At 36.9% G+C, this 26,357-nt stretch overlaps 1 protein-coding gene across 2 annotated transcripts in view; it reads left to right on the top strand.

Moving 5' to 3' along the window:
• LOC117610572 (LON peptidase N-terminal domain and RING finger protein 3) overlaps positions 1-26,357 on the top strand; it is a 44,217-nt gene that overhangs the window by 7,296 nt on the left and 10,564 nt on the right. For both annotated transcript variants that reach the window (XM_034338143.2, XM_034338147.2), the window contains exons 2-3: positions 20,559-20,677; positions 21,670-21,792. In XM_034338143.2, coding sequence (XP_034194034.2) covers positions 20,559-20,677; positions 21,670-21,792 — 242 coding nt within the window. The remainder of the gene's footprint in view (positions 1-20,558; positions 20,678-21,669; positions 21,793-26,357) is intronic.

Raw genomic sequence — 26,357 nt, 5'->3', positions numbered from 1 at the left:
ATCAATTTTAATTGCGTTAAATAACAATAATTTTTTCTAATTTTTGAAACAAATATTCGTGCATCAAGCCATCATTATATAAAGTGCATAATATAAATCAAAAAATCAAGTCAATCAATTTAATTAATTATCAATAATCAATAATTTATTCTTAACGTACAGTGATCAAAATTTTTATCTTTTCGGTTTTTTCTTTTCTTGAACGACAAAGAAAACTAGATTATACCATAAAGGTAGTCTGGTTGATCAGAATCGTATTAGGTAATAATAATATCGAACTATTTCCACTTGGTTTATCGTGCGTTCACTCTCCTTCTCGTTCCCTCCGTTTCCCCTCTGTTATCGTGCATGATAAGCGTTACAGGATTATTGCGCCGCTCCCACGGACTTTGTTACGCGCAAAGTAAATACGAGCACGCTTCTGATGGCCATTGTTCGCGAAACAGTCCGTTCGAGCGCTTTGTATCTCGACGAGAGGCGAGTTTTGATCCGCGTAAATCACATTCATTGTTCGGATCCGTATCGGAAATATCGCGTCCAGCCGGAATCTATTTTTATCGAAGTCTTTTCTCGGTCATTGATAGAATTTTCAAGAATGGGGCCGGTAAACAATTGCAGGGATGATTTGTTCGATTCTTTCTGACCGAAAGAAAAATAGAGTTTCTTATGTAAAAGGGTTAGAAATAGTTCATTTTCAAATTTCATCTCTCAATTTCCGATTACATTACATGTGGAATTACATTACACATAGAAAATTATTTCTATTCTACCCTATTCCATGGACACTTTGGTCAATGGCTAGTGTCCTAATGATGGGAGAGGCCTCTAAATTAAACACCTTAGAATAACATCTTAAAGACCATTGATATCAAATCATTTATAAATTAGTTTATGTTGAAAAATAATAAATTATTTCCGCCGCTCGTATGGCGGACCATGGAGAGAACCATCATTTTACATTGTACAGATTTTGTAAGTTTGGGTGATGATTGACCCAGGCTCTATTGATAAACTTTCATAGATAACCAACAGGTTTCTCATAGAACAAGAATCATCTATACATACTTGGTTTAGCGTCAGTTTCATGGGGTTTCTTCGCTCCAGTTCTCAAGGCACTTTCTAAGAAACCGGAAAATCACTCGGTAAACTCGATGCCAGTGTGCAACGATGAGTATTCTGTTTCAAAAGCTTTGAAAAGCGGTGTGAGTTTCAATTGAAGCGGGAGCTAGGTCAGGGAGGCGCTGTCACGGTTGTCGAGATTTCAAAACAAGTGTCTCCGCAATGATAATGTAATTTCCTTCTCCGGAAACTGATCTTCTCTGATTTTGTTGGTGAAAAGTGGAAAGGAATCGAGTGAGTTTCTCGCGTGGTACATCACGGCCTCGAGAGTTCGTCGTCCACGTATATGGACTGCTGCCAAATTCGGCACGCTTTACTCCTTCTTACCTTTATCTCGGTCGGAAACGCGGCGACGGGAGGACGTGGCCGCGAATTCTAAAGAGCGCCACGGACCAAGGACGCATCCGTGGTGTTCAAGTGATTCGCAAAGAGAGAAACGAGAACGACACCGTGTCAGGGCCACGATCAGCCGGAGGCCGAACAACCACCAATGGAAACGGGACCTCGCGAATTTCGCGAACCTCTTCTCCTCTATAAATGGTAATCCTTTGTGCCGATCCGTCGATCCGTCCTCTTACCTCTTTCAACATACTTCTCTAGTTGAAATAACTGGAAACCGCGTTGATTACTTTAATCTTCGAGAGTGCTCTTTCGAATGGCAAAACAGTCTAATGATATCTTCGACTTTTCATTTTAACGCGATTTCCGGGAACCACGTGAAAACAGAAATTTTCCAACAAAATCGTCACAAATCATCCGTGAAAAATAGCTGACGTATGTACAATGCGTCGATTCGCAATCGCACGAAAATACCGTGCGCGAATATATGAAAAGAGTGAGCAGTTTCTTCACGGATCGTATTTTAGTGGTACATGCCGTCTCATATTCGAGCATGAAAATACAGTCTGACTCATTTGCTTTTCCTAATGAGATTTTCACGATACGACAACTTATATAACTTTCCCACCGCGTCCTTTTGCTCGCTCATAAATTCTTTACTTGCGAAAACGATTTCGTATACGACGTGGAAATTACAAATGCATATATGCAAAACAAATTAGGATGACTTTCAATATTTTAAATATAGGTCCAAAGAAAAATAATAAATATGCAATATATGTATTGAAAAATCACAAAATCTTATTTAACTCTTTATGCTATGAACGCGTTTAATCGTTTAAGAATTGCAACAGATCTAGTAAACATGTTGATGTAATTATTCAATTAGATCTCCTAATTGTTACACTGGTATTTCATCTTTAGAGCTTAATTCGTGGACAAAAATCTCTTAACACTCTATTCGTTAAATGGATTTAGCAGAGATGATTGAAAATCCGAAAATTTTGGATACTCGGGTCTGGTAGAAATTGTCAGATTCGGACGGGTTAGGTTCTCAAAAGTATAGATGTGCGAGGACTCGACAACTTCGAGTACCCGACTCGAGTCCATCCGACCCGACCCTATGTGATACAATTCGAACAATTTCTACTCGATCCGAGTATTGAGTACCCCAAGTTTTTTAATTCTCCCACATCTATACTTTTGAGAAACCGACTTGACCCGACTCGATCCGACACGATATTTTCGGGTTGTTACACACCTCTAGTATTTACCATTGAAAGATTTAATTTAGCTTAATTGAAATTAAATTCCTTTTTCTATTCGTATTTTCCTAATACCCTCATACACACACGAAAGTCTTTCGTTCGGATAATTGACTGTGATAATTTTTCGTCTATACATCGTTAATAACGATTCCTCACTCATAGTTTGTAGGTCTGGGTGACGATTAACCCGTCCACTAGCATTCAATTGCTTAAAGTTGTTTCATCCACAGAGAGTTAAGAGTAGGAAATCAAATAACACATCATTGTTGATGCTTCAGGTAGGTTGCATTTCACCAGCTGCATGTTGAAACGGTGGCGACCACTGCTCTGTGTCAATTTATTTTCTCGATAAATTCGTCATGTCTCTACAAATAGCGTTATATAAAGCCGCGGCGATGTTTCAGCGCGTGGATATGTATCTTATGCATTATTCCTGTCGTCCAATTTTTGAATCATGTGCGCGTACAATCGTCGAGCAGCTTTCAGTTGACGGAAAAGTGGTATTGTTCGATGATTTCGGTTCGCCTGGCACATATCTTCCTTTTTTTTTTAGAACTTTTAGCGAAGCAGTAAACGGATGATTCGAGCTCAGCGTGTTCCAACGTCGGTTACGATTGCGAACACGGTTTATTTTCGCTTTAATAGACTTGTTCGGAGAAGGAAGAATCGTAGGAAAAAGATTCGAAACACTCGTGTTCCGTCGAGGTTCCGTCATCGAAAGTGGGTCGTGACCTCGATTCCGTTCCGATGGTACCCATCCGTCAATCGAAACTCGGCTTGTCTCCCTCATTTCGTGTCGTTCTCGATAAACTATTGTTTGTTCCTTTTGCCTAATTCCTTGTTCTTTTAATTCCTTGTAATTTAGATACGTTTTCAACATTTTGACTCCAAAATCGCAAAATAGATACGCATACCACTGATGCTTGATAATTCCCCGTTTCTGGAGCCCCAAATGCGGAGAATTATCGAGCGCTTACTGTATTTGGCTGCTGGCGTCCCCATAATCTGAAGAAAAGACTTAACGCTGAAATTAGGAAATGTCCCATAACTTATACAGAGGAGTGTATATTAATACTCTCCATTTTGGATAATTTTCTTTCTTTTTTTGTTTCCATTCTTAGAACGGAAGTTTGGCCCAGTTGCCAGAATTAGTTGGTAGAGGTATCTGCCACGGGTTTTGCCCACCTGGGCAAAGCAGCGGAGAGGTAACCGCTGCGATAAACGTGTCACGTTCAGTCGGAATCGCGGTATTGTAAATCCACGAGAACGCGTTTCGATTACATAATTACTCCGAACGAAATTAATCCGTCGTGGCGCACGCGATTCGTGTCAAGGCGAGAGTAGCCGCGATGCTTTCTCGCTGACTGCCGAGCTGACGCGTGGTTCATTCGCGAAAGCTTCGAGAAATGTTAAGAAATGTATACTAACCGGCTGATATCCTCGGTGAATGCTACCATCCATCGATCACGACGTACGTAACCTTTGGTAAATTCTCGTTGCTCGCTTGTCGGACAAATTTGCGCATTTTCTAATCGATGGCGACGGCCTCTCGGGGATATTTCTGAGCCGACCGAATGCCAGACCGCGTGGCTGCCTACGGGCCTGCGGTGTTTTCCATTTGAAAAACCAGCTTATGGTTGAAACCACTCGGGTTAGCTTGTTTGTCCCTAGACAAAAATTCCTTACACGCCGACAATGAGTTAAGTGTTGGGTTTTTTCCGTACCCGTGCGATGATTGGTCAGCCCAAGAGCGAATTTATCCAACCCCGCGCCACTTGGTTGGATGGTGGCTGCTGGGGGGTGGGCTTTTAGCGCAATTGCGCCCTTTAACACCACCGGTATAAGTGAAAACTTAGGAACGGCAGAGCGGGCTTTTAGCCCCAGAAGATTCACTTGCACAATGATCTGAAAAACCAGCCTGCTGATCAACGAGGAAACCTTTTTAATATTTATCAAAGAAGCTCTGTAATTCTAAAATTAACATTCGTGTTCCCTGGGTCATTCCCTTCTTTCTATAGATTTAGGTTCTTTGAGTTTTTGAAAATTTTCTTCGAGGCGCAATAAACGTTACTAGTAATTAGTCATCGAAGCACGAATTTTTCACCTTGAAGCGCTAGGGGAAATCTTTAGTGAGTCATACAGACTCACTTAAATGGTAACCCATGCCGGTTAACGCGTTAATGGTACTTTCTTTTTGCAATAGAAAGATGCATTGGAAATGTTGAGTTTCGTGATTATCGAAGACATTGTTGCCGGTGGATCGATAGTATCTCGGTTGAAGCTTGCGGTCAAAGGTCTTAGTTACACGAAAGATTCATTGCTATGCGTCAAATAGGAACGTACGGTTTGTATGTACTCAAATGTCCGAGAAGAGGCCGTTTGTTAGCCGATGCTCGTTCGAATTCTGCTCGGATTGCAATGTTCAGGGAGGAATGTGTATGCATGCCGATGCAATTCGGGTTACCATTTGTCGTAAATACGATTCTTGTAGGTGGCACGTGAAAACAAACGCATACTTCGTGCCAGCGAATTTGTGGTCTGGATACGAAACGATTTTGCAATCATCAATTTCTGAACACGAATTATATTGCAATCATTCCATTATGGAATATAATATAATTTAGTGTGCAAGTACCTTTTAGTACTCAAAAATTCCCAAAAGCATATAAATAGCATACAAATTTATTCGGGTACCAAAATTTTGGTAATTTTGGGACTCGAAACATCTTATTATACATGATAATATATAGAAACATTTTCAAACTTAAAAATTCAAACTTACGGGTACCCGTATCGCCCGACGCGATCCGATTATTATCCGACCTGACCCGGGGCTCGGGTACCCGCCCGCCCCTACTATAAAATAAACTTTTCTCCTTCTTGTTTTCATTTTTTCGGTTATATACCACCCTCTTCATTGATAATCAATAGCAGAATTTTTAGTCCACCTCTACTGTTGTAATCACTATCGACACGTGTCAGATAGTATGTCGTGTAAATGGAAATAAATGAAATAAAAATACACTAAAAAAAATCGAAAAACTGCTCGTGCGGAAAGCATCAAATAGATTTGAATTCGAACGTATGTCGCCCACTCGTTTCCACCGAATTACATAACAGATCTGTCGAAGTTCTTACTCATTCGTCGGGTCGCGAAACGCGCTCGTTGATACGTGATTCATCATTTAATCCAGCGGCCAACTTCTTCACGGTGAATAACACTAATCGAGTTATTTTCGAACGCGCTTGATCCTTCTAATCTTTGTAACGATTTCGTGATCATCACCGACGACGAAAAAGGAAGAAGCGCGTACGAAGCAGAACATGCTCTCCTTCTTGTCCTGATTTGCATCCGTAAATAGAACGTCTTGCCTCGGCTTCGATCGTTTCCATGCGAAATGATCTCATTTCCGTGATTGATAATTAATTCTTCTAAGAATTTTCAATTTTAGTTCAGATTAGATTCTGGCCACCACGAACCTTTCCATAAATGCATAAGAATTTAAGAGAGATTATTACACTTAATTATATTGCTGTCACACGTTTCGTTTTTGTTTCTAATAGAATAATTGCAGGTAAAAAAGTGAATTAACATGTACAATAGCGAGTAAAGTAGATTTTTCCAGGGCAAAGCGGGAATTCTAAAAATTTTAATTTTGACGATATTGATATTAAAAGTGATTAAAAAAAAAACAATAATATAATTTTAATTATTAAATAGTACCTAATTAAAAAATATGAATAATAACGTAAATAGCAGTTCAAATTCTCCCGGCTAAACGTTTCGATGCAAGTAGTATGAACCGCGGGAAACTTATAGGACATTCCCACTTTCCCTGAGGAAGCCTACCATGCTCGATGCTGTACGATTATCAAGCAATATTAAAATTGTTATGCTGTATAATTCGAGTATCTACCATTAGTGAAACGTGCACCGCTATTTGAGAACCGCTAATTGATATAATCAATGAATTCTCATTAAAATTGATATATAGGGTTATTTATTTTCGCAGCTATGGAAAATTCAGGTCACAGAGGGTGTTTTGTCTCCACTTCAATTTCTTACATTTTTTGTTTCTCCTTTTTTGTTTGCGATTCCATACAACATTGCTAGAATTAAAAAGCATTCCATCGGGACGTCGCTATAAATGGCCATTAACGTGGTTTTCCCATGTACGAGCACCAGTTTAACCCGTTCACGTGCACGTGCTGCCGGCTAACCCAGTTTTCGCGCGTTTTGGCGACGCGATGGTGCAACGTGTCGCAATCGTATGGAATTGCGTGGACGTGCGATCGCTGGAGAACGTGATGGTCGAGTGGAACGGACGCGGATGTTTGGACGACGGAACACACGGAGGAAGCTTTCGAAACGGTTGTGGGCGAAGGATTACTCGTTCGTCTTGGACGAATCGTAATTAACGGTGTTTCGTGCGGTCAACTTCGAAGTGGAACACGTGTTCCACGTTACGCAATCGGAATGCACGGAGAACTAGGAATTTTTCACTCTGTCTTCTTGTGGGCGCGCGAAAGAGTGTAGGAAGCAAAGAATAAGGAGCTAATTCGTAGAAAAATAAAAACGTACGTGCGACGATTAAACAGACTCGATTATTTTTGTAGCACCAACATTTATTTACTTTTCGTTCTTTAATTAAACTGATCATACGGATGCTTTTCTATATCTGATTAATATTCTATGTTAGAGGATGTTTATAAATTTTTTGTTAATTTTGTTATGAAATTATACATAACCATTCGCAGTCTATTAATCAGAGTAACAAATAAGTAGCTAGTATTTTTAAATAGAAAAATATTTTGCTTTCGATATTAAAATTTGTTTTTCTTGATCGTATACAGTTTTTTAATGGAGTATAATATACAAGGATCATCATAGAGGAATTATTGTTTTAGAATGCAGTATGATATCATTATGATTAATTACCTCGAGATAAGGCTTTCTATTTTAACGCTGGAAGCAGCTTGACAATTCGTTAAATAGAACTCTGTTATCGTTTTGATATTAATAACTATCTTATTTTTTAATAGGTATGATTTTCAATTGCAACCTTGCAAATTTTTGAAAAAAGAAATTGCACAATTAAGAAAATAAATAAAAAAACAAGCGCATGCCACATATATATATATATATATATATATAAATTCTCGTTTTTTCATTAGTGCCATTAATTGAAAAAAGTTATTTTGTGAACAACTTGCTCTTCTCTAAAATAATAATTGCAAGCAATTATTATCTTGATTTTTATTTAACGTAATATGAAACTCTGTTCATTTTTTTGTGAAAATATTATATTTTAAACAAAAGAAGGAACGAAAGGGTTTTACACGATATTCATTTGCGCGACCCTAAGCGCTCAGAAAAGCCGAGTTGGCTTTACGTAATCGGTAATAAATACGACCGCAATCGATATCTCGAACTGACACCCATTGCCGCGGCGAGTCGAGAACCATTAGGGATTTTCGACGACCTCTCCACTCTTGGATAGACCGATACGTAACTGTTACTCATGATTTTTCTTCGTAATCTCGCTCCAAATGGAACGTCAGCATTACAGCGGGCCGCGATTCTATATTTCACGTGTCGCCCGATTATTAACATGGCTTATAAAGACGTTTCATTACGTAACGTCTCGTTCCAACTCGAATTACAAGTATTTAGACCATTCTAATTAGTTAGTAACTAGATAGTTGCTCAAACTGTAATTGGTTACTGAATTCCCTATCACTATTGCCAATTGCACATTTCTAAAAGAAAACCTTAGCGCTATTGAATCGTGTAAGTAGATGGTTCGTCGAGTTTAGCAGGTGAAATATCGATTGCCTTTAAGTTTATTGTCGCGTATGGAGGATATGGTGACAAATCAATATCTAGAGGGCATCCGTTCGTTATTTTCGCACGACACAACTTTCATGCTCTTACTATTTTTAGGGGAAACGCTTTCGTTGTCCTAGTTGCTGAACCCACCATGTCCGTAATTCAGTATAATTGAAATATAATTCAGTATAATTGACAGTAAAATTGTCTAATGGAATATAGTTTTCGTATTACCGAAGACGTGATATCTTCATTTCACCATAATAAGTTGATCAGTCGCTGTATATTGAACAGGAATAACAAGATTTTTCTTATTTATATTAGGTTACGAACGTTGTTTATGCAATCGCTTAAAATTCCGAAAAAATTCAAACAGTCTGAACGAGAAGTCAATTATGAAACTTGGCGGGAAACGCCCAGAGTGCCGAAACGAGCATTACGTAAACGCCTCGCTCCTTATTCTCGAACTATTCGTTGTTTACCTAAAATCCAGAAAAACTTGTACGATGACAGAGATTTTGACGTGTTCCTAAAAACATGCGGTAACAAATAATGAGAAGTGTTGTATGTTTTATTTGCCATTAACGTATAGAACTGCTCTTAAAAAAATTGGTATTGTCATTTTCTTTGTGCCCTCCTTATTTTTTTTTTATTAAATTTTAAAAAGTTAGTGATTATTTCATCAGTATATAATTTTGTGGAATACGTATATTGATAGCAATTAAAAATGATTCATATGAAACATTTTTACCTGATCAAATATTGCGGTGTTCGTATCAGAATCGATGAGACAAGTTTTCAAAAGAAAATAAAACAAATTTCGATTCGATTCCTTATTTTAGGAAGGTTAAATAATAATTCTGTTAACAATTACCAAAGCTTCCATGAAATCTTTCAATCCATTTCACACCTTATCTGAACTTCCTCATGATCATTTTATTACATCCTCTATCGATAAACGCTACTACGAATACGTGCAGATTCTGAATAGAGTGATCACAGTCATCGCACTTATGTAATTAACACACATTCGAGACTGATGACTCAGTGTTCGCGTCCTTAACTATTTATTCAATGCAACCTCAGCAAAGAAATTGCTATTATCAGCGAATACTTAGAAAACTAACAGAGAGATAAAAGCCTGTAACAATGAAAATTACAACAAAACTCACAATAATAAAATAACACGAAAGCTTTATAGAAACGATATTAACCACGATCCCAAGATTCTTGTATGAAAGAAATTTCTAAAGCAACTGATAAAATTCTTTCACAGTTTTCCAAATTTTTACTTCTTACACAACAAACAAAATATTTTAACTGTATCCAGGATATTCCAGATATGATGTCTAATTTACAACCTAATGATAAGATACCTGAATAGATTAAAAAAAGCACTCAACAGTTTCGAGTCACCTCATAGCGACCCGAAACATTTGCCAAAATTTCGCGACCGAGTTCTTGAACTTAGTCAAGTTCATAGTCATGCGTCTTGTTAGTTTCGTCCACTTGGATTCAATCAGGAAACCAGAATGGTTTTCAGGAAGATGAACGGTAGTACACTCGGATTAGTTCTAAGGGAGGATATACAGAGGAGCTTTCCACCTTCGTTCTTGCCTTCGATTTAGGGAGAGATTAGGAGGGGAGATAATTGAGACTTACTTTTTTACTGAGAGATCAGTGACATGACGGGCCATTTAGTAAAATGTGGGCCTTAATTTTAATAATTTCGAGGCTAAATAGCTGCTGGCCTAGGAAAAGCCTAATCTACAATCTCTTCTACTTCCATGCATAGAATATAAACAAATAAGCCATGTGGTGAACTATTTCTTCTCTTCCGCTTTGAATAAAAAACAAGCCTATAAGTTGCATAGGATGATATAGTTGGCGGGAAACGCGAAACGTGGCCAGAGCATCTGGGATGCACGGTGACCGGTCGATACGCGCGGGCCAGTTACGTAAAAGGGAATAATATATAAGAGGAGGCATATTTGCTGAGATAAGATACGAGGCTGGTCGTGGTCACGTGCTCGTCGTGCTGTCAAACTCTTCTGTTATGTAAACTTCGCGCTTTCTTGGCGATTTGCCATTTATCGGCGTCCGTGGTTCCGCGGGATCGAACACTCTGATTTATTTTCAGCAACGCTTGCACGCGCACCGGATACCACTGCTCCTTTCCTCTTATTGCCGTTGCATCCGGGATGAAGGAAACCATTTCCTACCGACACGATACCTCTAATCATATCATTCCTTTCATCTTGTTTAATTTCGTTCACTCCTTCTTTCGTTGTCGCGCAATAATCGTAAGGGACGAAGGTAATTTTAACAGGTGTGCGAGAACCTGAAAATATTCGTTAGCTCGCGATAACAACCCTTTATTTGCTAAAAATCATATTCCAACATAGATTATTATTATCCTGCCGCTAGAATCATCAAAATTTGATTAGATGCTGTCTAATTAAAACTTAGAATTAAAACCAATTAGCTTCTACTTATTAAAAATTCTATAAAAATCAGTTTAGCGCAAATTACTTGCTTTTATTAAATTTCACACATTTTCTAATTATTTTCTCTGAAGTCTCAATTGTGAAATTCTTGCAGTAACATAAAGCGACGCAAATAACTCGGTGAACGAGTACTTACGCTAACAAATGCTGCAACTAATGAAGCTTCCAAGCAAAGAAATGAAAATTTAATGCTTGTCGTAGGTCGTAATTACTCGTACGAATATTTAACACGTTCCCTATTTGTAACGGAAGTAGGAAAATTTTTTATAAATATCTTTTTTTGATTTAAACAAATACAAATCGATATTTCTGTAGAAGGTACCTAACTATGATTGCAAACGGAAAAATCTTTTGTTATGTTTTCGAAAACGTATACAAATATTCCTGCATCAAACGTGGATAAAGTTTTCCTTCATTATCACTACGCGAAGCGGAAAAGAATATCTCGGTCACAGCGTTTACATATCATCGAGCTCGAGCGTCGAAAGCGGAACCGCGTTGCTGATCGTCCTCTAGTTAACTGATAAACAGCTCTTTCCCGCTTTTGTAATACCTCGCGGCTGATGATAAACATACTAAAAATATTTTATGTATAATTTTTAATATTTCCCAAAACTAAAATCTCGTCCATAAATAGTAAATATGTAATGATAAAATCCAAGTAGAATAATACATTTTTAACGATTTTGAATAGATAAGAGGTTTTTATTATCAGTACCGAAGGAGATTCGAAGTTATATCAAATACGAGATACCTCATGTTCAATGGTTGTAAAATCATCTCGTTAATTCAACTTCCGTTCAAGCGTAATTACGAACGTTTTAGCCGCGGTTTGGGGCATTTCGGTACGAATTCGGCTTGTCCGCGAATCTTGCCAACTGAACGCTCCCGGATCCGCTCGTTAGCACTTACCCTCGTAAATTTCCGTACGCGAGGATTCTATTTCCACGTTATGAGGTCGTCGGGATTAATTTGCAATCCGTCGGATATATTTGCGAACGTTATTTATCGCGTTGCTGCGTTCACCAACGATTTACGCGCTCGAAGATTCATTGAGCGTCGATCTCTGAGCAGAATGCATCATATTCAAACTGGTATCGAAGTTCCACCTTTTTCCGACCGCTATAATTGCGATCATGCTAGAATGACGAACGGCGACGATCGAAAGAAAAAGAAGTTCGCATAGATTCTGTCGAAGAGAATCTGGAAGCTGGCCAGCTTGAAAAATTTACGCTCGGATTCGTACGATGAATAGGTAAAGATCCAATGTTCTCGTTTCTCAACCTAATCGCTGTTGATATTTTATCTAAAGACCGGGTATCGTCTCGCTTTTTTAAGGGTGTTTTACGAAACAGAATGTTTCTTTCATAGGGCTGTGGGAGTATTTGAAAATTCGGCTACCCGAGTTTCGGACCGAGTAATGATCAGGTCGTGTCCCGAGTTAATATTCGGGTCCTGAAACGAGGGTTATCCGAACATATTTATGTGCTGGACAAATTTTCGAGATTCCGCCCAAACCCGAAAAGAAATTCCCGATTCGAATTTTCGAGTAGCCGCATATCCCTATTATTTAAAATTCGCATTGCGCTGAGCTTACTAGCCGCAATATTTTTATTTTTTATTTTTTTTTTGCAGAAGTTGATTATACTTTGCTGAAACGAGGTCGATGTAATAATGTTATTTAAATTTTTTGTTGTTTTAAGAGTATTTTCCGTAGATACCTTTATGGGAAGAAATCCAAGCTGTAACATTCTGTTTACTAGAAATTGATAGTTATGGCATAGCTGTTGCATAAGTATGTTCGCGTTGATATTGAAAAAGAACGTTATCCGTAAGTTTCCGAAGGAATTTAAGCTTCTTGGTTCGCGATCACAGTCTATTCGTTTGCACGTTAAATCCGGAGTTGACAAGATTAAACCGTTCCACGTATGTAGCGAGCTTCCACGTTACTTGTTGCCAAGTTTGCGATTTGTTGAGGTAAACACCTGTAACCGATCGTTATAGAAAAATTATTGAGTGGAAGGTAATATTTAGTGTAAGATGATATTACATATCCATATGGCTATATAACCATAAAGTGTTCTACATCGATTTATCTAGTAAAATGGCGGTTAACCAAACTTTCAAAATCCTTTCTGAAAGTTTAATAACAGATATAAATATCATACTCCAAATATTTAAAAAAAAGATTATTATAAAGAAAGCAAAAAAAGATAAAAATTGTATAGTAATTTGTTCATGAATCATCAAAAAATAAATTACTACCGCAATGGGAACTTAAATGGATTTTTGAAATGAAACATATTTTTGAGTACTTTTTCGAAAATCATGAAATCACGTCTGTATGATTTAGGAGATAGCAAATAGTTATATGACGGGTAAAGATTGGAAATTCCGGGATCATTACATTCCTATCTTGCGATAAGAACACTAACACTCCTTTATGATAAATGCAGTGGATGCAGTACAAACTGAATCACGATTACCAGCGATGGCTACCACGAGTAACTAAAAGTAAAAAAAAGATTTAAATAAATGTTTAAAAACAGAAAAGGGCAAACTAGTACCGCTATTGGGGAAGGACGAATTGTTAAACTACCACCTAAGGTAGCTTAAATCTACTTTTTAACAACGCGTAATAAAAAATGCATCTTCTTTGAGCAGAAAAATTTTTATACACAAATGCTGTTATTGAATAATTGAGATCTCGCTCATGGTAACAGACACGCTAACGCCGGCCCTGGGGCAAATTTAAATTGGAAAATGAAAGTATAGAATCCTAAGTAATTACAACTATAGCGTGTCAACGTATTAATCCAACGTGACTCCTAAAATCCAATTTTCCATTAATGAAAAATTCTTAACTTCATCGTGTCACTATAATAAAAGAAGTTCTAGTTTCTTCAGTTTTTTTTCTTATCTCGAAGAAGAATGATTAAAGGTAGAGTAAAAGTGAGTAAAATCAGCAACGACAGCAGTAACAGCAGCAGCATCATTGACCACGTGGCCGAGCTGTGTGCGTCGCGTAACAGCAGCAGCAGCAGCACGGGCCGAATCTATTTGGTTGTAGAGATCGGCCGGCCGATTACGTAACGATAGATTTATATAAATGGTTACGTTGACACTAGAGCCCCGGCCGAGCTGCCTCGGGCATAGTTATATTATCTAACGAGGAGCAGCACTCGGAGGTACGCCCGGTACATCGTTGTTCCGTTTCGAGAAAATTGCCGTCGCTACGATCGCGAACGTTACGACGCGATGGTAGGATATTTGAATCGGCAACACGGCTCGCGTGAATTTTTCCAAAGGAAGAATGTAAGGCGGGAAAAATCGATCGGCTGGAAAACGTGTGCGATTTCGTCGGCTCCGGTTTGCATGCGCGACACTTTCGCCCGGTGATACGCAGGCGCGCAGGGTCGACGTTTCTGTCAATTACATAATAAAAAGCGTTATGTAAGGACGAGCCGCTACGCATAAAATGTAGTCACTGAGCGCGGCAACATTCAAACGAAATTAATCAGTTTGATCTTATTGTTATAGCGGCGGATACGTGGCGCGGGGTGCGCGCGAATTATAGCCAATCTACACGATACGAGAGACCCTCGAATGCTACTCGCATGCGAGTTCGAATCGGTTTCCAACGGGTTGGAAATTTGACGAGTTCTCGTGCGCGACTCGCAAGAGAATGAATTCGGAAAGAACGAACAGACTCCATTTTATAAGCACTGAGCTCGAATGAAACGCGTTGGTACATCCGATTTATACCTCGAACCATGTCAACACCTTCACGCATGCAAGTTTCGAGATTCGAGCGACAAATGTTCTTCATTAGATATCATAAGAATCAGTATATAATTGAAAAATATGAAAAAATTTCTTATGATAACCTAATTTGATCGCGAAAGTACAAAGAACTCTCACAGACTCTCGCAACTTCTATGAATTTTAAAAACAAAGGAGAAGAATATCCTCGTTAAAATCTCACCCACTATTATGTTAGATTTCAAATCTTCGATCACGCTTCAGGAAGTCATCATCGATAGGAAGTAATTCAGGCAACAAAGAAATTACACGACCTTTGGGTGAATTTACAATGTTGCAAAAATAACGTATCAGCTCTTTTATTCATTTTTTCTTTCAATGATATTCGCGTTGAAAGACGATTTTTGAAGTCGTCGGTCGAAAGCACGTCCCGTTTGAGAAGACGGCGGGCTTATTGCATTTACATTTCCCTGTCTGTCGGCTATCGTGCTCGTCGATTGCTTCCAAGAAGTGGAGAACACTGCACCTGAAGTGGCACCGTCAAGGAGGCCGGGAGAGTAGGTCAGAGACAGTCAGGAAACTCGATCGAACGAAAGCATCAGCGGGGCAGTACTTGACCGTGAAAAATTCTCGTGTGTACGTGTATGTGCACCGCGAAATGGCGAAGAGACCGGCCATTGGTTACATGCGCGTTGCTTTCTTACCTCGGAGAAAGCAGCCTTCCCTGTTTCTTCACCTAATGTGGGTGAGAATAATAATTACCTTGGCGATTCGAGGACAATCGAAGAGAAAATTAATTTTCTTCATTACAAAACAATTTTTGTAATATATTCTATGCGAGATAGACTAAAAAATGTATTATAATTTATAGTATTTTCAATTTTGATCATAGTTATTGTGACTAAGCTAATTAAAAGAAGAAAACGTTAATGAAGAAATGGAAAATAGAGTATGAATAGTGAAGGATGTTTATCGATGAATTTTTGAAAATATTACGGTCTTACGTAGAAATAAATTGTGTTATGGTTACACAAGCTGCCAGGGTTATTTCAGTGGCAAACGTAATGACGCAAAGTAGAATTCAATTTATAAAACGATCAGAAGACATCCAATCGTAACCGACTAACGTATCGCTTATTATACCTGTAAAGTGTCGTTACATAATGTTACCGTTTACAACGAGCCCGACACGCTGGTGAAACGTGTCAGCTGGCGATAAACAATGATTTCCGTGCTCCGCTTCGAGGAATCGTACGGTCATGCTACTTTTTCGTTCCGTTCATCGTCCATTTCTACGCGTCTTCGTTATGTCAATTATATTTAAATATTCATCAAAATTAAATTTTAGTTATGTTTTAAAGTTAAATGTTTCTTTTTAAAAGAACAATGGTATACGTGCTATTGGTCAAAAACATGAAACCACCTGTCAATAATGACGTAAAATGAATCCATTTTCTTGCTTTCTAATGGGTTTTATTTATAAAACATAATTTTTAAATATTGTTTTAGTAAATAAAAATTATAATTCATAATACTTTCATAAGTCGACGTGTAGTCTGCAGCAGTTAACTTACGCAATCAGAAATAGCAAAATTAGTGAAAGCAATAAAAAGTTTAAAAGTTTTTTCAGGAGTGCAACTAAAATCGTTTATTAGGAGGTCAACAAATTTTTTTTTTTGTATTAACCTTTTCCTAGTTACGCTACTGCGCTTTTCAAATTCTTGTCATAAGTTTTGAAGTGCTGCAACTTCTTAATACACCGAATAAGCAAATTAAAGAGATTAACTGTTTATATTTGGTTAAGAATTAGAATCTGTTGCAGGTAGTAAATTGTATACACTGAAATTATCTTGTGTACTCATGCGAGTATGCCATAAAATATAATTTCGAATAAAATGATCCTACACTTTCCAATTTTATCTAAAAAAAGTTTAGAAATTCCCAGAAAATTTTAATTCCATTTAAAAACCACAAATTCTTTCAATAAAGAATAAGGAAGCAGCTCATTAGCAAAAATGATATTTATGATCCTCAAAGTTAACTAGTGATTTGAATTAACCTTTCTCTTCTTTTTAGGAACAGTGCATTTTGGCTCTAATTATTTCGGAAATTCTCATTTATTCGAAATATCATTTAGGCCTAACAAATGATGATAATCTTAAAAATCTTGGCAATCTAGATCGTTCTCGAGATATTAGTTACATCAATATTTGAATGAGTAAGCATCAGCTATTGTAAAATAAGATTATGAATCATTATCAAAGTCACAATTTGAATGCATTCTTCTTTGCTTATTCGGCGACTTTTTATAATCTACTTGTAAAACATTTTAACCATCGCATCATTATCTATTATCTTTTACTTGAAATTTGCATAACAAAGAAAAAGATTACTGATACATTTAATATCTGAATAAAAAATCTGCAACAATTTGCGTTTTAATCGAATGCCCATCGTTGGTGAAACTTTCCCAAGGTTTGCGGCAGCATCGTTGCGTAAGGGGTGACGCCGTTACAAGCGTCGCAATTATTTTGGCCCGCGTTTGCCGCAAAAGCGTCTGGGAAGCGACACGGTGGACGCGTTCCTCTTCTACGCTCCTAACTGCTTGACGATTTGGCGAGCGGACTCTGTGCGATTGCTACCCGTATGCAGAACACGCGTGTACCGCGTCGCTTGATTTCCAAGGATGATGCAAACGTTCGCATACGGGAAGAAATACGCGAGAACGCTTTGGCAGGCGTCGCGTCAAGGGACGCTGTCGTCCCGGCGCTAGTTCCACCAGTCGACACGTGGACCATTATTGATCGTTGCCAGAACAGCAGGGAATATAAGTATGCACGGTGCAGGCTGTTGATACGTTGCACGCTCTCCTGCTATTTGAAGTCTCGGCTTTTTCTCAGATCATGCAGGATGTTTATTGTATTTTATATTCATGATACATAAATCATTTTATTATTAAATATTTAATGAACGTTCAAATTATACCGCACTATATCTCCGAACTCACATTAAAGAGGTACTTTTCCTTTTTCTTTTGTTGAAAATTTATTTTTAAAAATTTACTGTAACTCCAATTATATTTTCGCGCCAGTTTTTAAATTCCCAGAAACGCGGGAAAATATTGAAACATGGATAAGTTCTAGTTTTTTCGTGCATACAGCAGGTACTTGCGTAGAAAGTGGATGAAACGATGAACAGGGATAGGGAATCATGAGAGGAACGTCTTGCACTCGTCTCTCGACACAGTGGTGCAGCTGCTTCGGGCGACGCGACGCGACGCATCGTCGTTGGATCGAATGGACGTCAGCCGTTCCGGCGCAAACAGCCAAGCGTTACGTAAAGGTCGGTCACCCGGCCGCGCACTTCATCGTCGTGCTGTCGTTGCTACTGCTACTGCTGTTGTTGCTCGCCGGTTGAGGTATAGCGGTCCGTTAACTCCGCTTCTCGAACTCGACCTTTATCTCTTTCTCACGCCTCCTCCTCGTTCTTCCTCGGTCTCTCTCCTTTCGATTTCCTCCTCCTGCGATCGCTTCAAGCATCGAATCGATGACTCTTCGTGTACTGCACTCTTTACACTGCAACGACTATGCGTTGCGATCATGAGTTTCGTTTCCTTCAGGCAACTGATTTTTTGGTAAACGAAGAAGAGTTCTGAGTGGATCGAGGACCATTTTAATTATTCAGAGCCACTCTTCAGGGCTTTGCAAAAGGGACGTAATTTACTTCACGTTATATAATTTCTTCTGATTTCGTTTCACAGTTTAATATTACCATCTGTTAACGGCACTTTCAGCAGCATTCTTCTTTTCAACAAGCTGCGTTTTTTTTTGCAGCATTCATCGAAGGTCGATATCGAACGTCAATTTGTCGACACGGAATGCTTCGATCAATTTTAAACGAAATCATCCGGTTGTAATAGCAGCATTTCTTTCGACATCCCGTTTCAATTATACGCGAACGTCTCATTAATTCTCTGCATTCCCCGGGCTCTTCTTATTTCTTCCTGTCACTGGTTTCTTTCAGTATCGGAGCTGTTTTCACGCTTCGATTCTAGCTTTACGAGAGACGTTTCTCCTTGCACGATTGCCCCGTGATAAATCGATCATTGTTTTTCTCTTCCATCATTAATTTCTTCCGGTATTTTCTGAATTACGGTTTCTTAGCACACTTTTTTTTATCACTGATGAAGATTGGATGATATTTAAAAGAAATAAATATGAACATTAAGGAGAAAAATTGAGTACTAAATATAAATTTAAAAAAAATGAAATTATTAAAATTAAATTGAATTAAAGTATTATAAAAAAAATTATTACTACCCTTGAAAATAATATAATTTTTGTAAATAAATTTTTAAAATATTTCCATGAATAGTGGAGATATATTTAGGTGTTCCGTTTCATGTAATTCACTCTGTACGTTGAATCATGGTTTCCACGTTCGTGACTGCGGTCATTATTACAAAGAATCATCGTAAAAGAAAAAAGTTACGGTGCGTTGCAGCTAGCGTGATTTGGACAGTTGCATCGGCCGATGCAGGCGAGACTATATCCTGGCATTGTGAGCAATGTCATTGCCTCCGTGGCTAGAGGCTCTTGCTTGGTCGAGGACGAATTTCCGGCACGCGCTATCACCACCGCTAATGCCAACTCGAACCGATTCGTCGCGCTCCGTTTGTCAACGTTTAACAAACCGATCCCTGGTCAATTTTCCACCACGTTTCGCGTTAATTATTAAGCAATATTACAACAATCTATGATAATTCATTTTGTTTACTCGTAATCAAGTCAGACTTTTTCAAGGAAAATAGTAATCCGAAAATAAAATCTGAATTAACATTTACTTTAGTATTAAATAATACAATAAACTGAAGTTTGATATTTGAAAGCCACTAGAAACTGTTTAAAGAATCACAAGTGTCTTTTAAAATCACCCATCAATTAATATTCTATTTGAAAAACAAATCCTTTTTCATCCTCAACATTGAAACACCGTCATTCGCTCAAGCATCTAAATGCTGTGCAGTCAGTTGAACACAGAGAACGAGAACCATTCAATTCTGCTCTCCGGCCTTTTATGTAAGCCAATTAATTTGTGCAGTTTAATTCGAGCATGCTAATTGCAAGCTTTCCTTCGCTGAGATCGTTGTGCATTCTGTTGCACTGGATGTCTGAGGTATTCAGTATACATTTTATCGAAGGTCGTACTTGATGAAAGAAAAAATTATCATATTCAGTATACAATAGAAGTGCAACTACTGGGGAAGAGGAGTGGGGCAGAAAAATCAATTAATCTCCCTGTTAAGAAATTGAAAATCTTTCTTTGAAATATTTTTGAAAATTTCAAAACATGTCGTGAATAAATAAAAATGAAGAAAATTAGATTTAATGTTATTACGATACTAATTTTTGCCACTGACCCCTTCAATTGGATAATTATAGTTATTCTAACATACAATATGTATGTAACCTCCACGTTTACGTTATACGATTGTAGATTGTACCACAGAAACTGCATCGAGTACTATTTGTTTCCGAAAAACTGACAATCCCCAAAGTATCAGTCCTACTTTCGAATTCGTTGGCCCGTTACATGAAATCTTTCCCTCAATTTAATCAGAGAGAAAGAAGGTTTTCGTTGAAACCCTAGGGACTCCGTTCCTGCCAAGAAAACTCCCCATCGAAGACAATATTCTACCCAGATGCTTTACAGCCGTGTGTTTTCCTGTTTCAGCGCCAAACAGCCCACTCCATCTTAGCAACAGGGCTCATGTCTTGCTCCTGTTGAATAGGCCTCAAGCTTCCCTTACGGATGCTGACCATGCTGTTAGGCTACGACCAGATTATGGAAAGGTAAGAAATTTATTTTTATTCTAACTTATATCTTTCCACCCAACGTTTCACACGATCAATAAAAATTTCGTCACATATTAATTGTTATGGTACTTCTTAATTGAGGTGTGCAAGTGGCATATTTAAAAATTTCCTTATTAGAAATAGTAACAGTTAGTTAAATCATTGAATAGAATGTAATAAAAAACAAAATTTTCAATTAAACTTCGATATTTTTCGGTTTATCACTGTTAGTAAACATTATCTCAAATATTGTAAAAATGAGAGGACAGTAAATTATGTTGTGTAGAAGTGAATGTTCAACCTTTTAACTGAGGATGACGAATTAACTCGTCATAGAAAAAATTTTTTACATGGAAACTGTGGCGTATGAGATAACATGTTTCTCTTACTTGGCACGTTGTTCAATCAGATGTTTGGCGACGTGTTGTTCCTCCACCCTTAACCCAATCTTGATCCAAACCCACCCAAACCACGGTGACGTGTTATCCCTAGCCTAGATCTGGAAGGTGGATTAGATCTCTATTCCAAAAAGAGATTTCCTTGTCGAAGGATGAGACGAATGGGACTGTTTCCCTGACAGTAGAATTTTATAGAACTATAAATATAAAAGAAAAAAGAATCAGTATCTTTATTTTGATATGATTCTGATTCTGCAAGAATTTACTTTTTTTGATCATCTTTCATTTAACTCAACATATAAACTAACTGACAAAAGTTCAGATACGTCGCTTATATTAATGACGTATGATTTGGTAACGTTATGAATCATTTTATGATAACACTGCACGCAACAATTAAAACGTCGAATAATGTAAACGAATAGTTTCCATTAAACAATCAATTCTCTGTATATTGATCTTTACAAATGTGCATGATTTTTCGATGTTTTTTAATTTTTAAATTGTTAAACTTTCGATTTATTACCTTTAACACCATTTCATGAAATTAATCACCATTCATGTTTTAATTGCCACGTTCTTCGTCAACAGGGTCATTACAGGCGAGGGATGGCTTTGTCTGCGTTGGGCAGACACGAAGAAGCGTTATTTGCCCTTTGCATTAGTGTGGCCATTGACAAGAATCCTCAAGCTGTTCGTCACGACTTAATCAAGGTAAATTAATTTTTATATCTAATTGTAACCCCTCAAGTCGGTATAACGTACACGTGTACAGTATTGAACATGGAAGCTCCGGGAGAAAAGTAGCAATGTGCCAGGCTTCCAGAATTATGATGTAGGAGAAAGGGCACCATATATGTATATCTTTATGGCCTCCCCCCAAAATTTTTTAATACTTATTAATTACGAATTATATTATTTTGATTCGAAATCACTTTTAATGTTAATATCATCAAAATTAATATGTTTGGAATTCTTGATGCCCTTATATAGCCATTTTTCATAGGGAAGCCTACTTTGTTTCTTACTGTACGTTAGTATAAAATCATTACTTCTGATGTTTTCCATTTTTTTTCATTTTTTAATAATTATTTTACTTAACAATTGCGAGAGGTTAATAATATAACCTCGGCGTAAAAAATATCGCAATTATGTCATAATAATTAATTTAAATCATTTGAAAGTTCCAAATATAGCAGTAAAATAAGCATAAAATCGATTATTTCATTTGCAAGTAACTTCCTTCCGGTATAGGATAGGATCATCGTTGAAGAATGATCTGTCAACGTTTATTTTCTATTTTAATGTCGTTTCGAGCGATGCACCAGTCGAGTGCATGTAAACGAACGGTACAAACGAGCGTAAGAGCGATCAAGATATCGTAGCGGAGTCACGAACATATACAAAAGAAATGAATGTCTGTACGCGACGGCATTTCCGGTACGGCTGCTAGTGGTATAGCTTAACGACTCGCTATGATAGTCGTCAGGTGAGTGACCCGCGCCTGGACAATGATAACCATTCACCAGTAGTGATGGAATTGATACGATAGATACTGATGATACTCAAACAATTTGATACCTAAATATTCCCAAAGGATCTTCGATCACTCAAATATTCCTATTTTTGTTTATACCTTGTAAAATTGTAGAGTATCTTAACAGTATGATACAATTTTCTGCTTTTGCTATATTTTTAAATCGTTAGGGTAAAAACCCTTTACAGATTAATATTTGTATTTTGAAAATTACAGATAAATTACTACTTTTATTTTTAAAAAGTTTGATATTTATAAGCTCAAAACACACAGAATTTAATTCGATAATTTTATTAACAATAATAATTGGAGGTGTTTGTATTCAAATAATACATCTAGTTATTTTATTTTATTCCATTTTTTTTAAAAGTGAAATTATAATAGTCAAAGAAATAGAAAATTCATGGCCTATATGGAGTCCATATGGATTTCAAGGGTAAAAACAAATAAAAAGGTTGCGTGGTACGTACACGTTTGACTAGTTACGAAAGAGTTAAGTCGAAACTTCGTATAACAATTTGTAATATATCTTCCAATCATTTCACTTAACCGAGCGGAACGTTTAATTAGTGAAATGGTTTTTAATCGGACACAATGATAATCTATTTCCTTTGTTCATCGATATAATTGTTTGATAAATGAGTCTAAACCATTGATTTAAATTACATAATAATTGAATTAAGAATTATTTAAAACATTAATGATGTACAGTAGCGAACAAAGCAAGCTTCAGTAGGAAGCCTACCATGCTCGATACTGTTCATTCATTATATAAAATGAATAGTTACTAGTTCGGTAAAAAAGCAAGAGATTAGTATCTGGAAGAAATTACAAATAGTACCTATATTATATCTAACAATATAACGGACTAGATTGTTCGTAACCGAGTCACCTTTGCCTGTAAAAAGTCGTACGTTCCACTGGGAATCAGAGAGTTAATTAAATCCGATTAAATCTGATTCTGCGAGAAACAGTCGTGACGAGCGTAATGATTATACAGTGTGGAATTAGCGGAAGACCTCGCGGAGCTTACTATCCCTTTAGGCAGACTTCAAGACAAATCGTCTCTTTTTATTTTCCCAAGAATATTATCAATTACTATAAAATAATTAAGAGTGTGGAATGGTTGAAAACCGCGTATATTACATTTATTCGTCAATGAAGCGACTTCAAAACGTTGCAGGTCTGGAATTACACGACATAAAAGTATCGTAAAATATTACTTATACCATATTAATTTAAAACTTACAATTTGCAGATAATTATTGCATACGTGCACCATTTATTGGTGTTTTTAGTTTAAATTGATTAGTGATCAAATAATCCCCTTATCGATTAATATTTAATAAACAGTAATACTAGCCATTTTCTATTAAAATCATTAATGAATCAAATTTACATAGAATAAGTATTAATTTTCGGAACTTTTGAAATCGATTACTTTTTGCTATTATCGATAACCAGTCATTTTGAATTAAGAATATTAATAAAACATTTATGTTATAATTTTCATCAAACTTTAAGCTGCAAATTGATATAGAATAAGTCTCGTTTCACAATACTTTTCTGTCATAAAACTGTGTTGGACTTTTAATGTTTCGAAATCCATACCATTTGGTATGCAATAACCTAATAATAAACTGGTGAGCGAGCGTTAGACAGCTCCCGGAAAAATGGAAAAGTGGAGAAAAAATGAATTTATTTCCTTGTTGACCTCTCTACACGATATCAATCGATCGTGCGTTCGAATAAGGCTCCAGGTGAGTGACCCAAGGCTAGTCCGCATCGAAGGCAAGGCCAGTAGTAATTACACGCAGCTCGACACTCGTTCGGCTCTTTAAATTGCAGTTATCGTTTCTCCATTTCTTAAATGTACACTGCTGAACAAAATTATGAAACATCTTTGAAATTTACTACTATAAGAGCGTAATATTGTAATTCTATTAAACAGTATTACATATGAAATAGGATCAATTACCTTTATCTCAATATCTTCATAAATGCATTAAATAATATAACAAATGTTTAATTTAAAGAAAAATAATACAGTTTCATTTGGACAAAATTATATGGTGTATACTATAATGGTGGCACATTTCTACGAAGTGGATCTTCTTTTATTTTGTACTACCTTGATCGTTCGATTAGGCAGACGTTTATATAAGTTTTTTATGTAACTCTCGTCTAAGTCCACTCATGCAAGTAAAATCGTTTCATTAATATTATTATGTTTCTTGCTACCTTCGCATACCTTTTTCCTAAGTCTTTGAATAAAAATGATCAAATTGTACTTAAAATACAAGAAATGAAATCTTGTTTGTTAAAAATCGGTTGCAAATTATATAATGATCGTCGATACACATTGAACGTGAGTAATTATAAAAGTTTATGATGAAAGAACTAATTACCTATTTCACGTAGAAGGAAAATCCTATTATAACGTTGATTCAAGTTAAATTAATAAATATTCAAAATGATGATATGATGGTTGAGAACAAGTACACGACCACAAATAACTAAAATATATTGTCAACTTGTTGATTTACATTCTTACCATATATTACAAATAATATTTGTTATATTTTTTAAATATACGGACTAAACACCGAAAGCAGTATCATTTACTTTAAAAGTATGTACAGTACTGAGCATGGTAGGCTTCTTTAGTGTAAATGTCGATGTGTCCTGGTTTGCCCTCCTCCTCGCAGGTGGCCCTCGAGAATATGACCATGTAACATCGATTTTAATATCGTCAAAACTACGATTCTGAGAATTTCTGCTTTTTCTATAACGTTAATTTCCCTAGGGAAACTTACTTTGCTCGATGCTGTACATCCACAGTGATTATCGTTAAACTATTTCTACTCTATATTCTGATATACGATAAGAATTTCGTCTTACAAAAGAAATGAGAGAAACTAATGATCGAAGTATTCGATAAATCGGCAAAGGGAAGATCGAGGATCAGAATCCGACAAGCATAACGAATCGAAGAGGCACGGCAAATCGAATTCCGAATGGTGATTATGCAACGGAGACGTTGCTGGAATCATTGACGCAAGCTGCACCGGTACTTATGTAAGATCGAGCAATCATTCTTTTTTGCATTACCAAAGGGGAACCGCAACATAAAAAGCCCTCGCGCGTTCGTCTTCCGCTTTCTTTCAACGAAAATTGTTTCATCGTGGCCGGATATGCGAGCTGAAACCCCGGAAGTTGCACAAGTTTCCGCAAAATTTCGCGAATCTTCTCCGTTTTTCTCTCTTTTGTTTATGGTCTTTCGTTCGGGTTTCTCTCTTTCGGCGTGGAAAATGGAAGTTAACGACCGTGGATCGTTTCGAAATAGCATTTTACGCATAACACCGTTTTCTTTAAACGTGAGAATCTCGGTCGAGCGAGAAGATACACCGCGTCTGATAAATGAATATTGTAACGCAAAATAGAGGTATTCAAAGGTGAACGTTTTGAAAGATTGTTTTGTTAGGAAACCACGTTTCGGACAGATAAGTCGATGCGACGTGAGGAAGACGATTGATTTATAGAACTTTTTTATCAAAAGATTCTTAGGTGTGCATCTATGCAATTCTTTTCTTATTTATTTTAATCAAACATAGATGATAAATTTTCAATTATATACATTTTTATAATTCATTGTTATTATAAGAAAGTAATTGCAATACAAATGAAATTGATTTTAATTTAAAATCGTTTATTTCAATGTTTATTTTAAAAAATGCATTAA

Source organism: Osmia lignaria, chromosome 10 (genome assembly GCF_051020975.1).
Source record: "Osmia lignaria lignaria isolate PbOS001 chromosome 10, iyOsmLign1, whole genome shotgun sequence".
NCBI lineage: Eukaryota > Metazoa > Arthropoda > Insecta > Hymenoptera > Megachilidae > Osmia > Osmia lignaria.
Note: the sequence above shows the minus strand (reverse complement) of the source record. Positions and strands in the feature narration are given on the sequence as shown.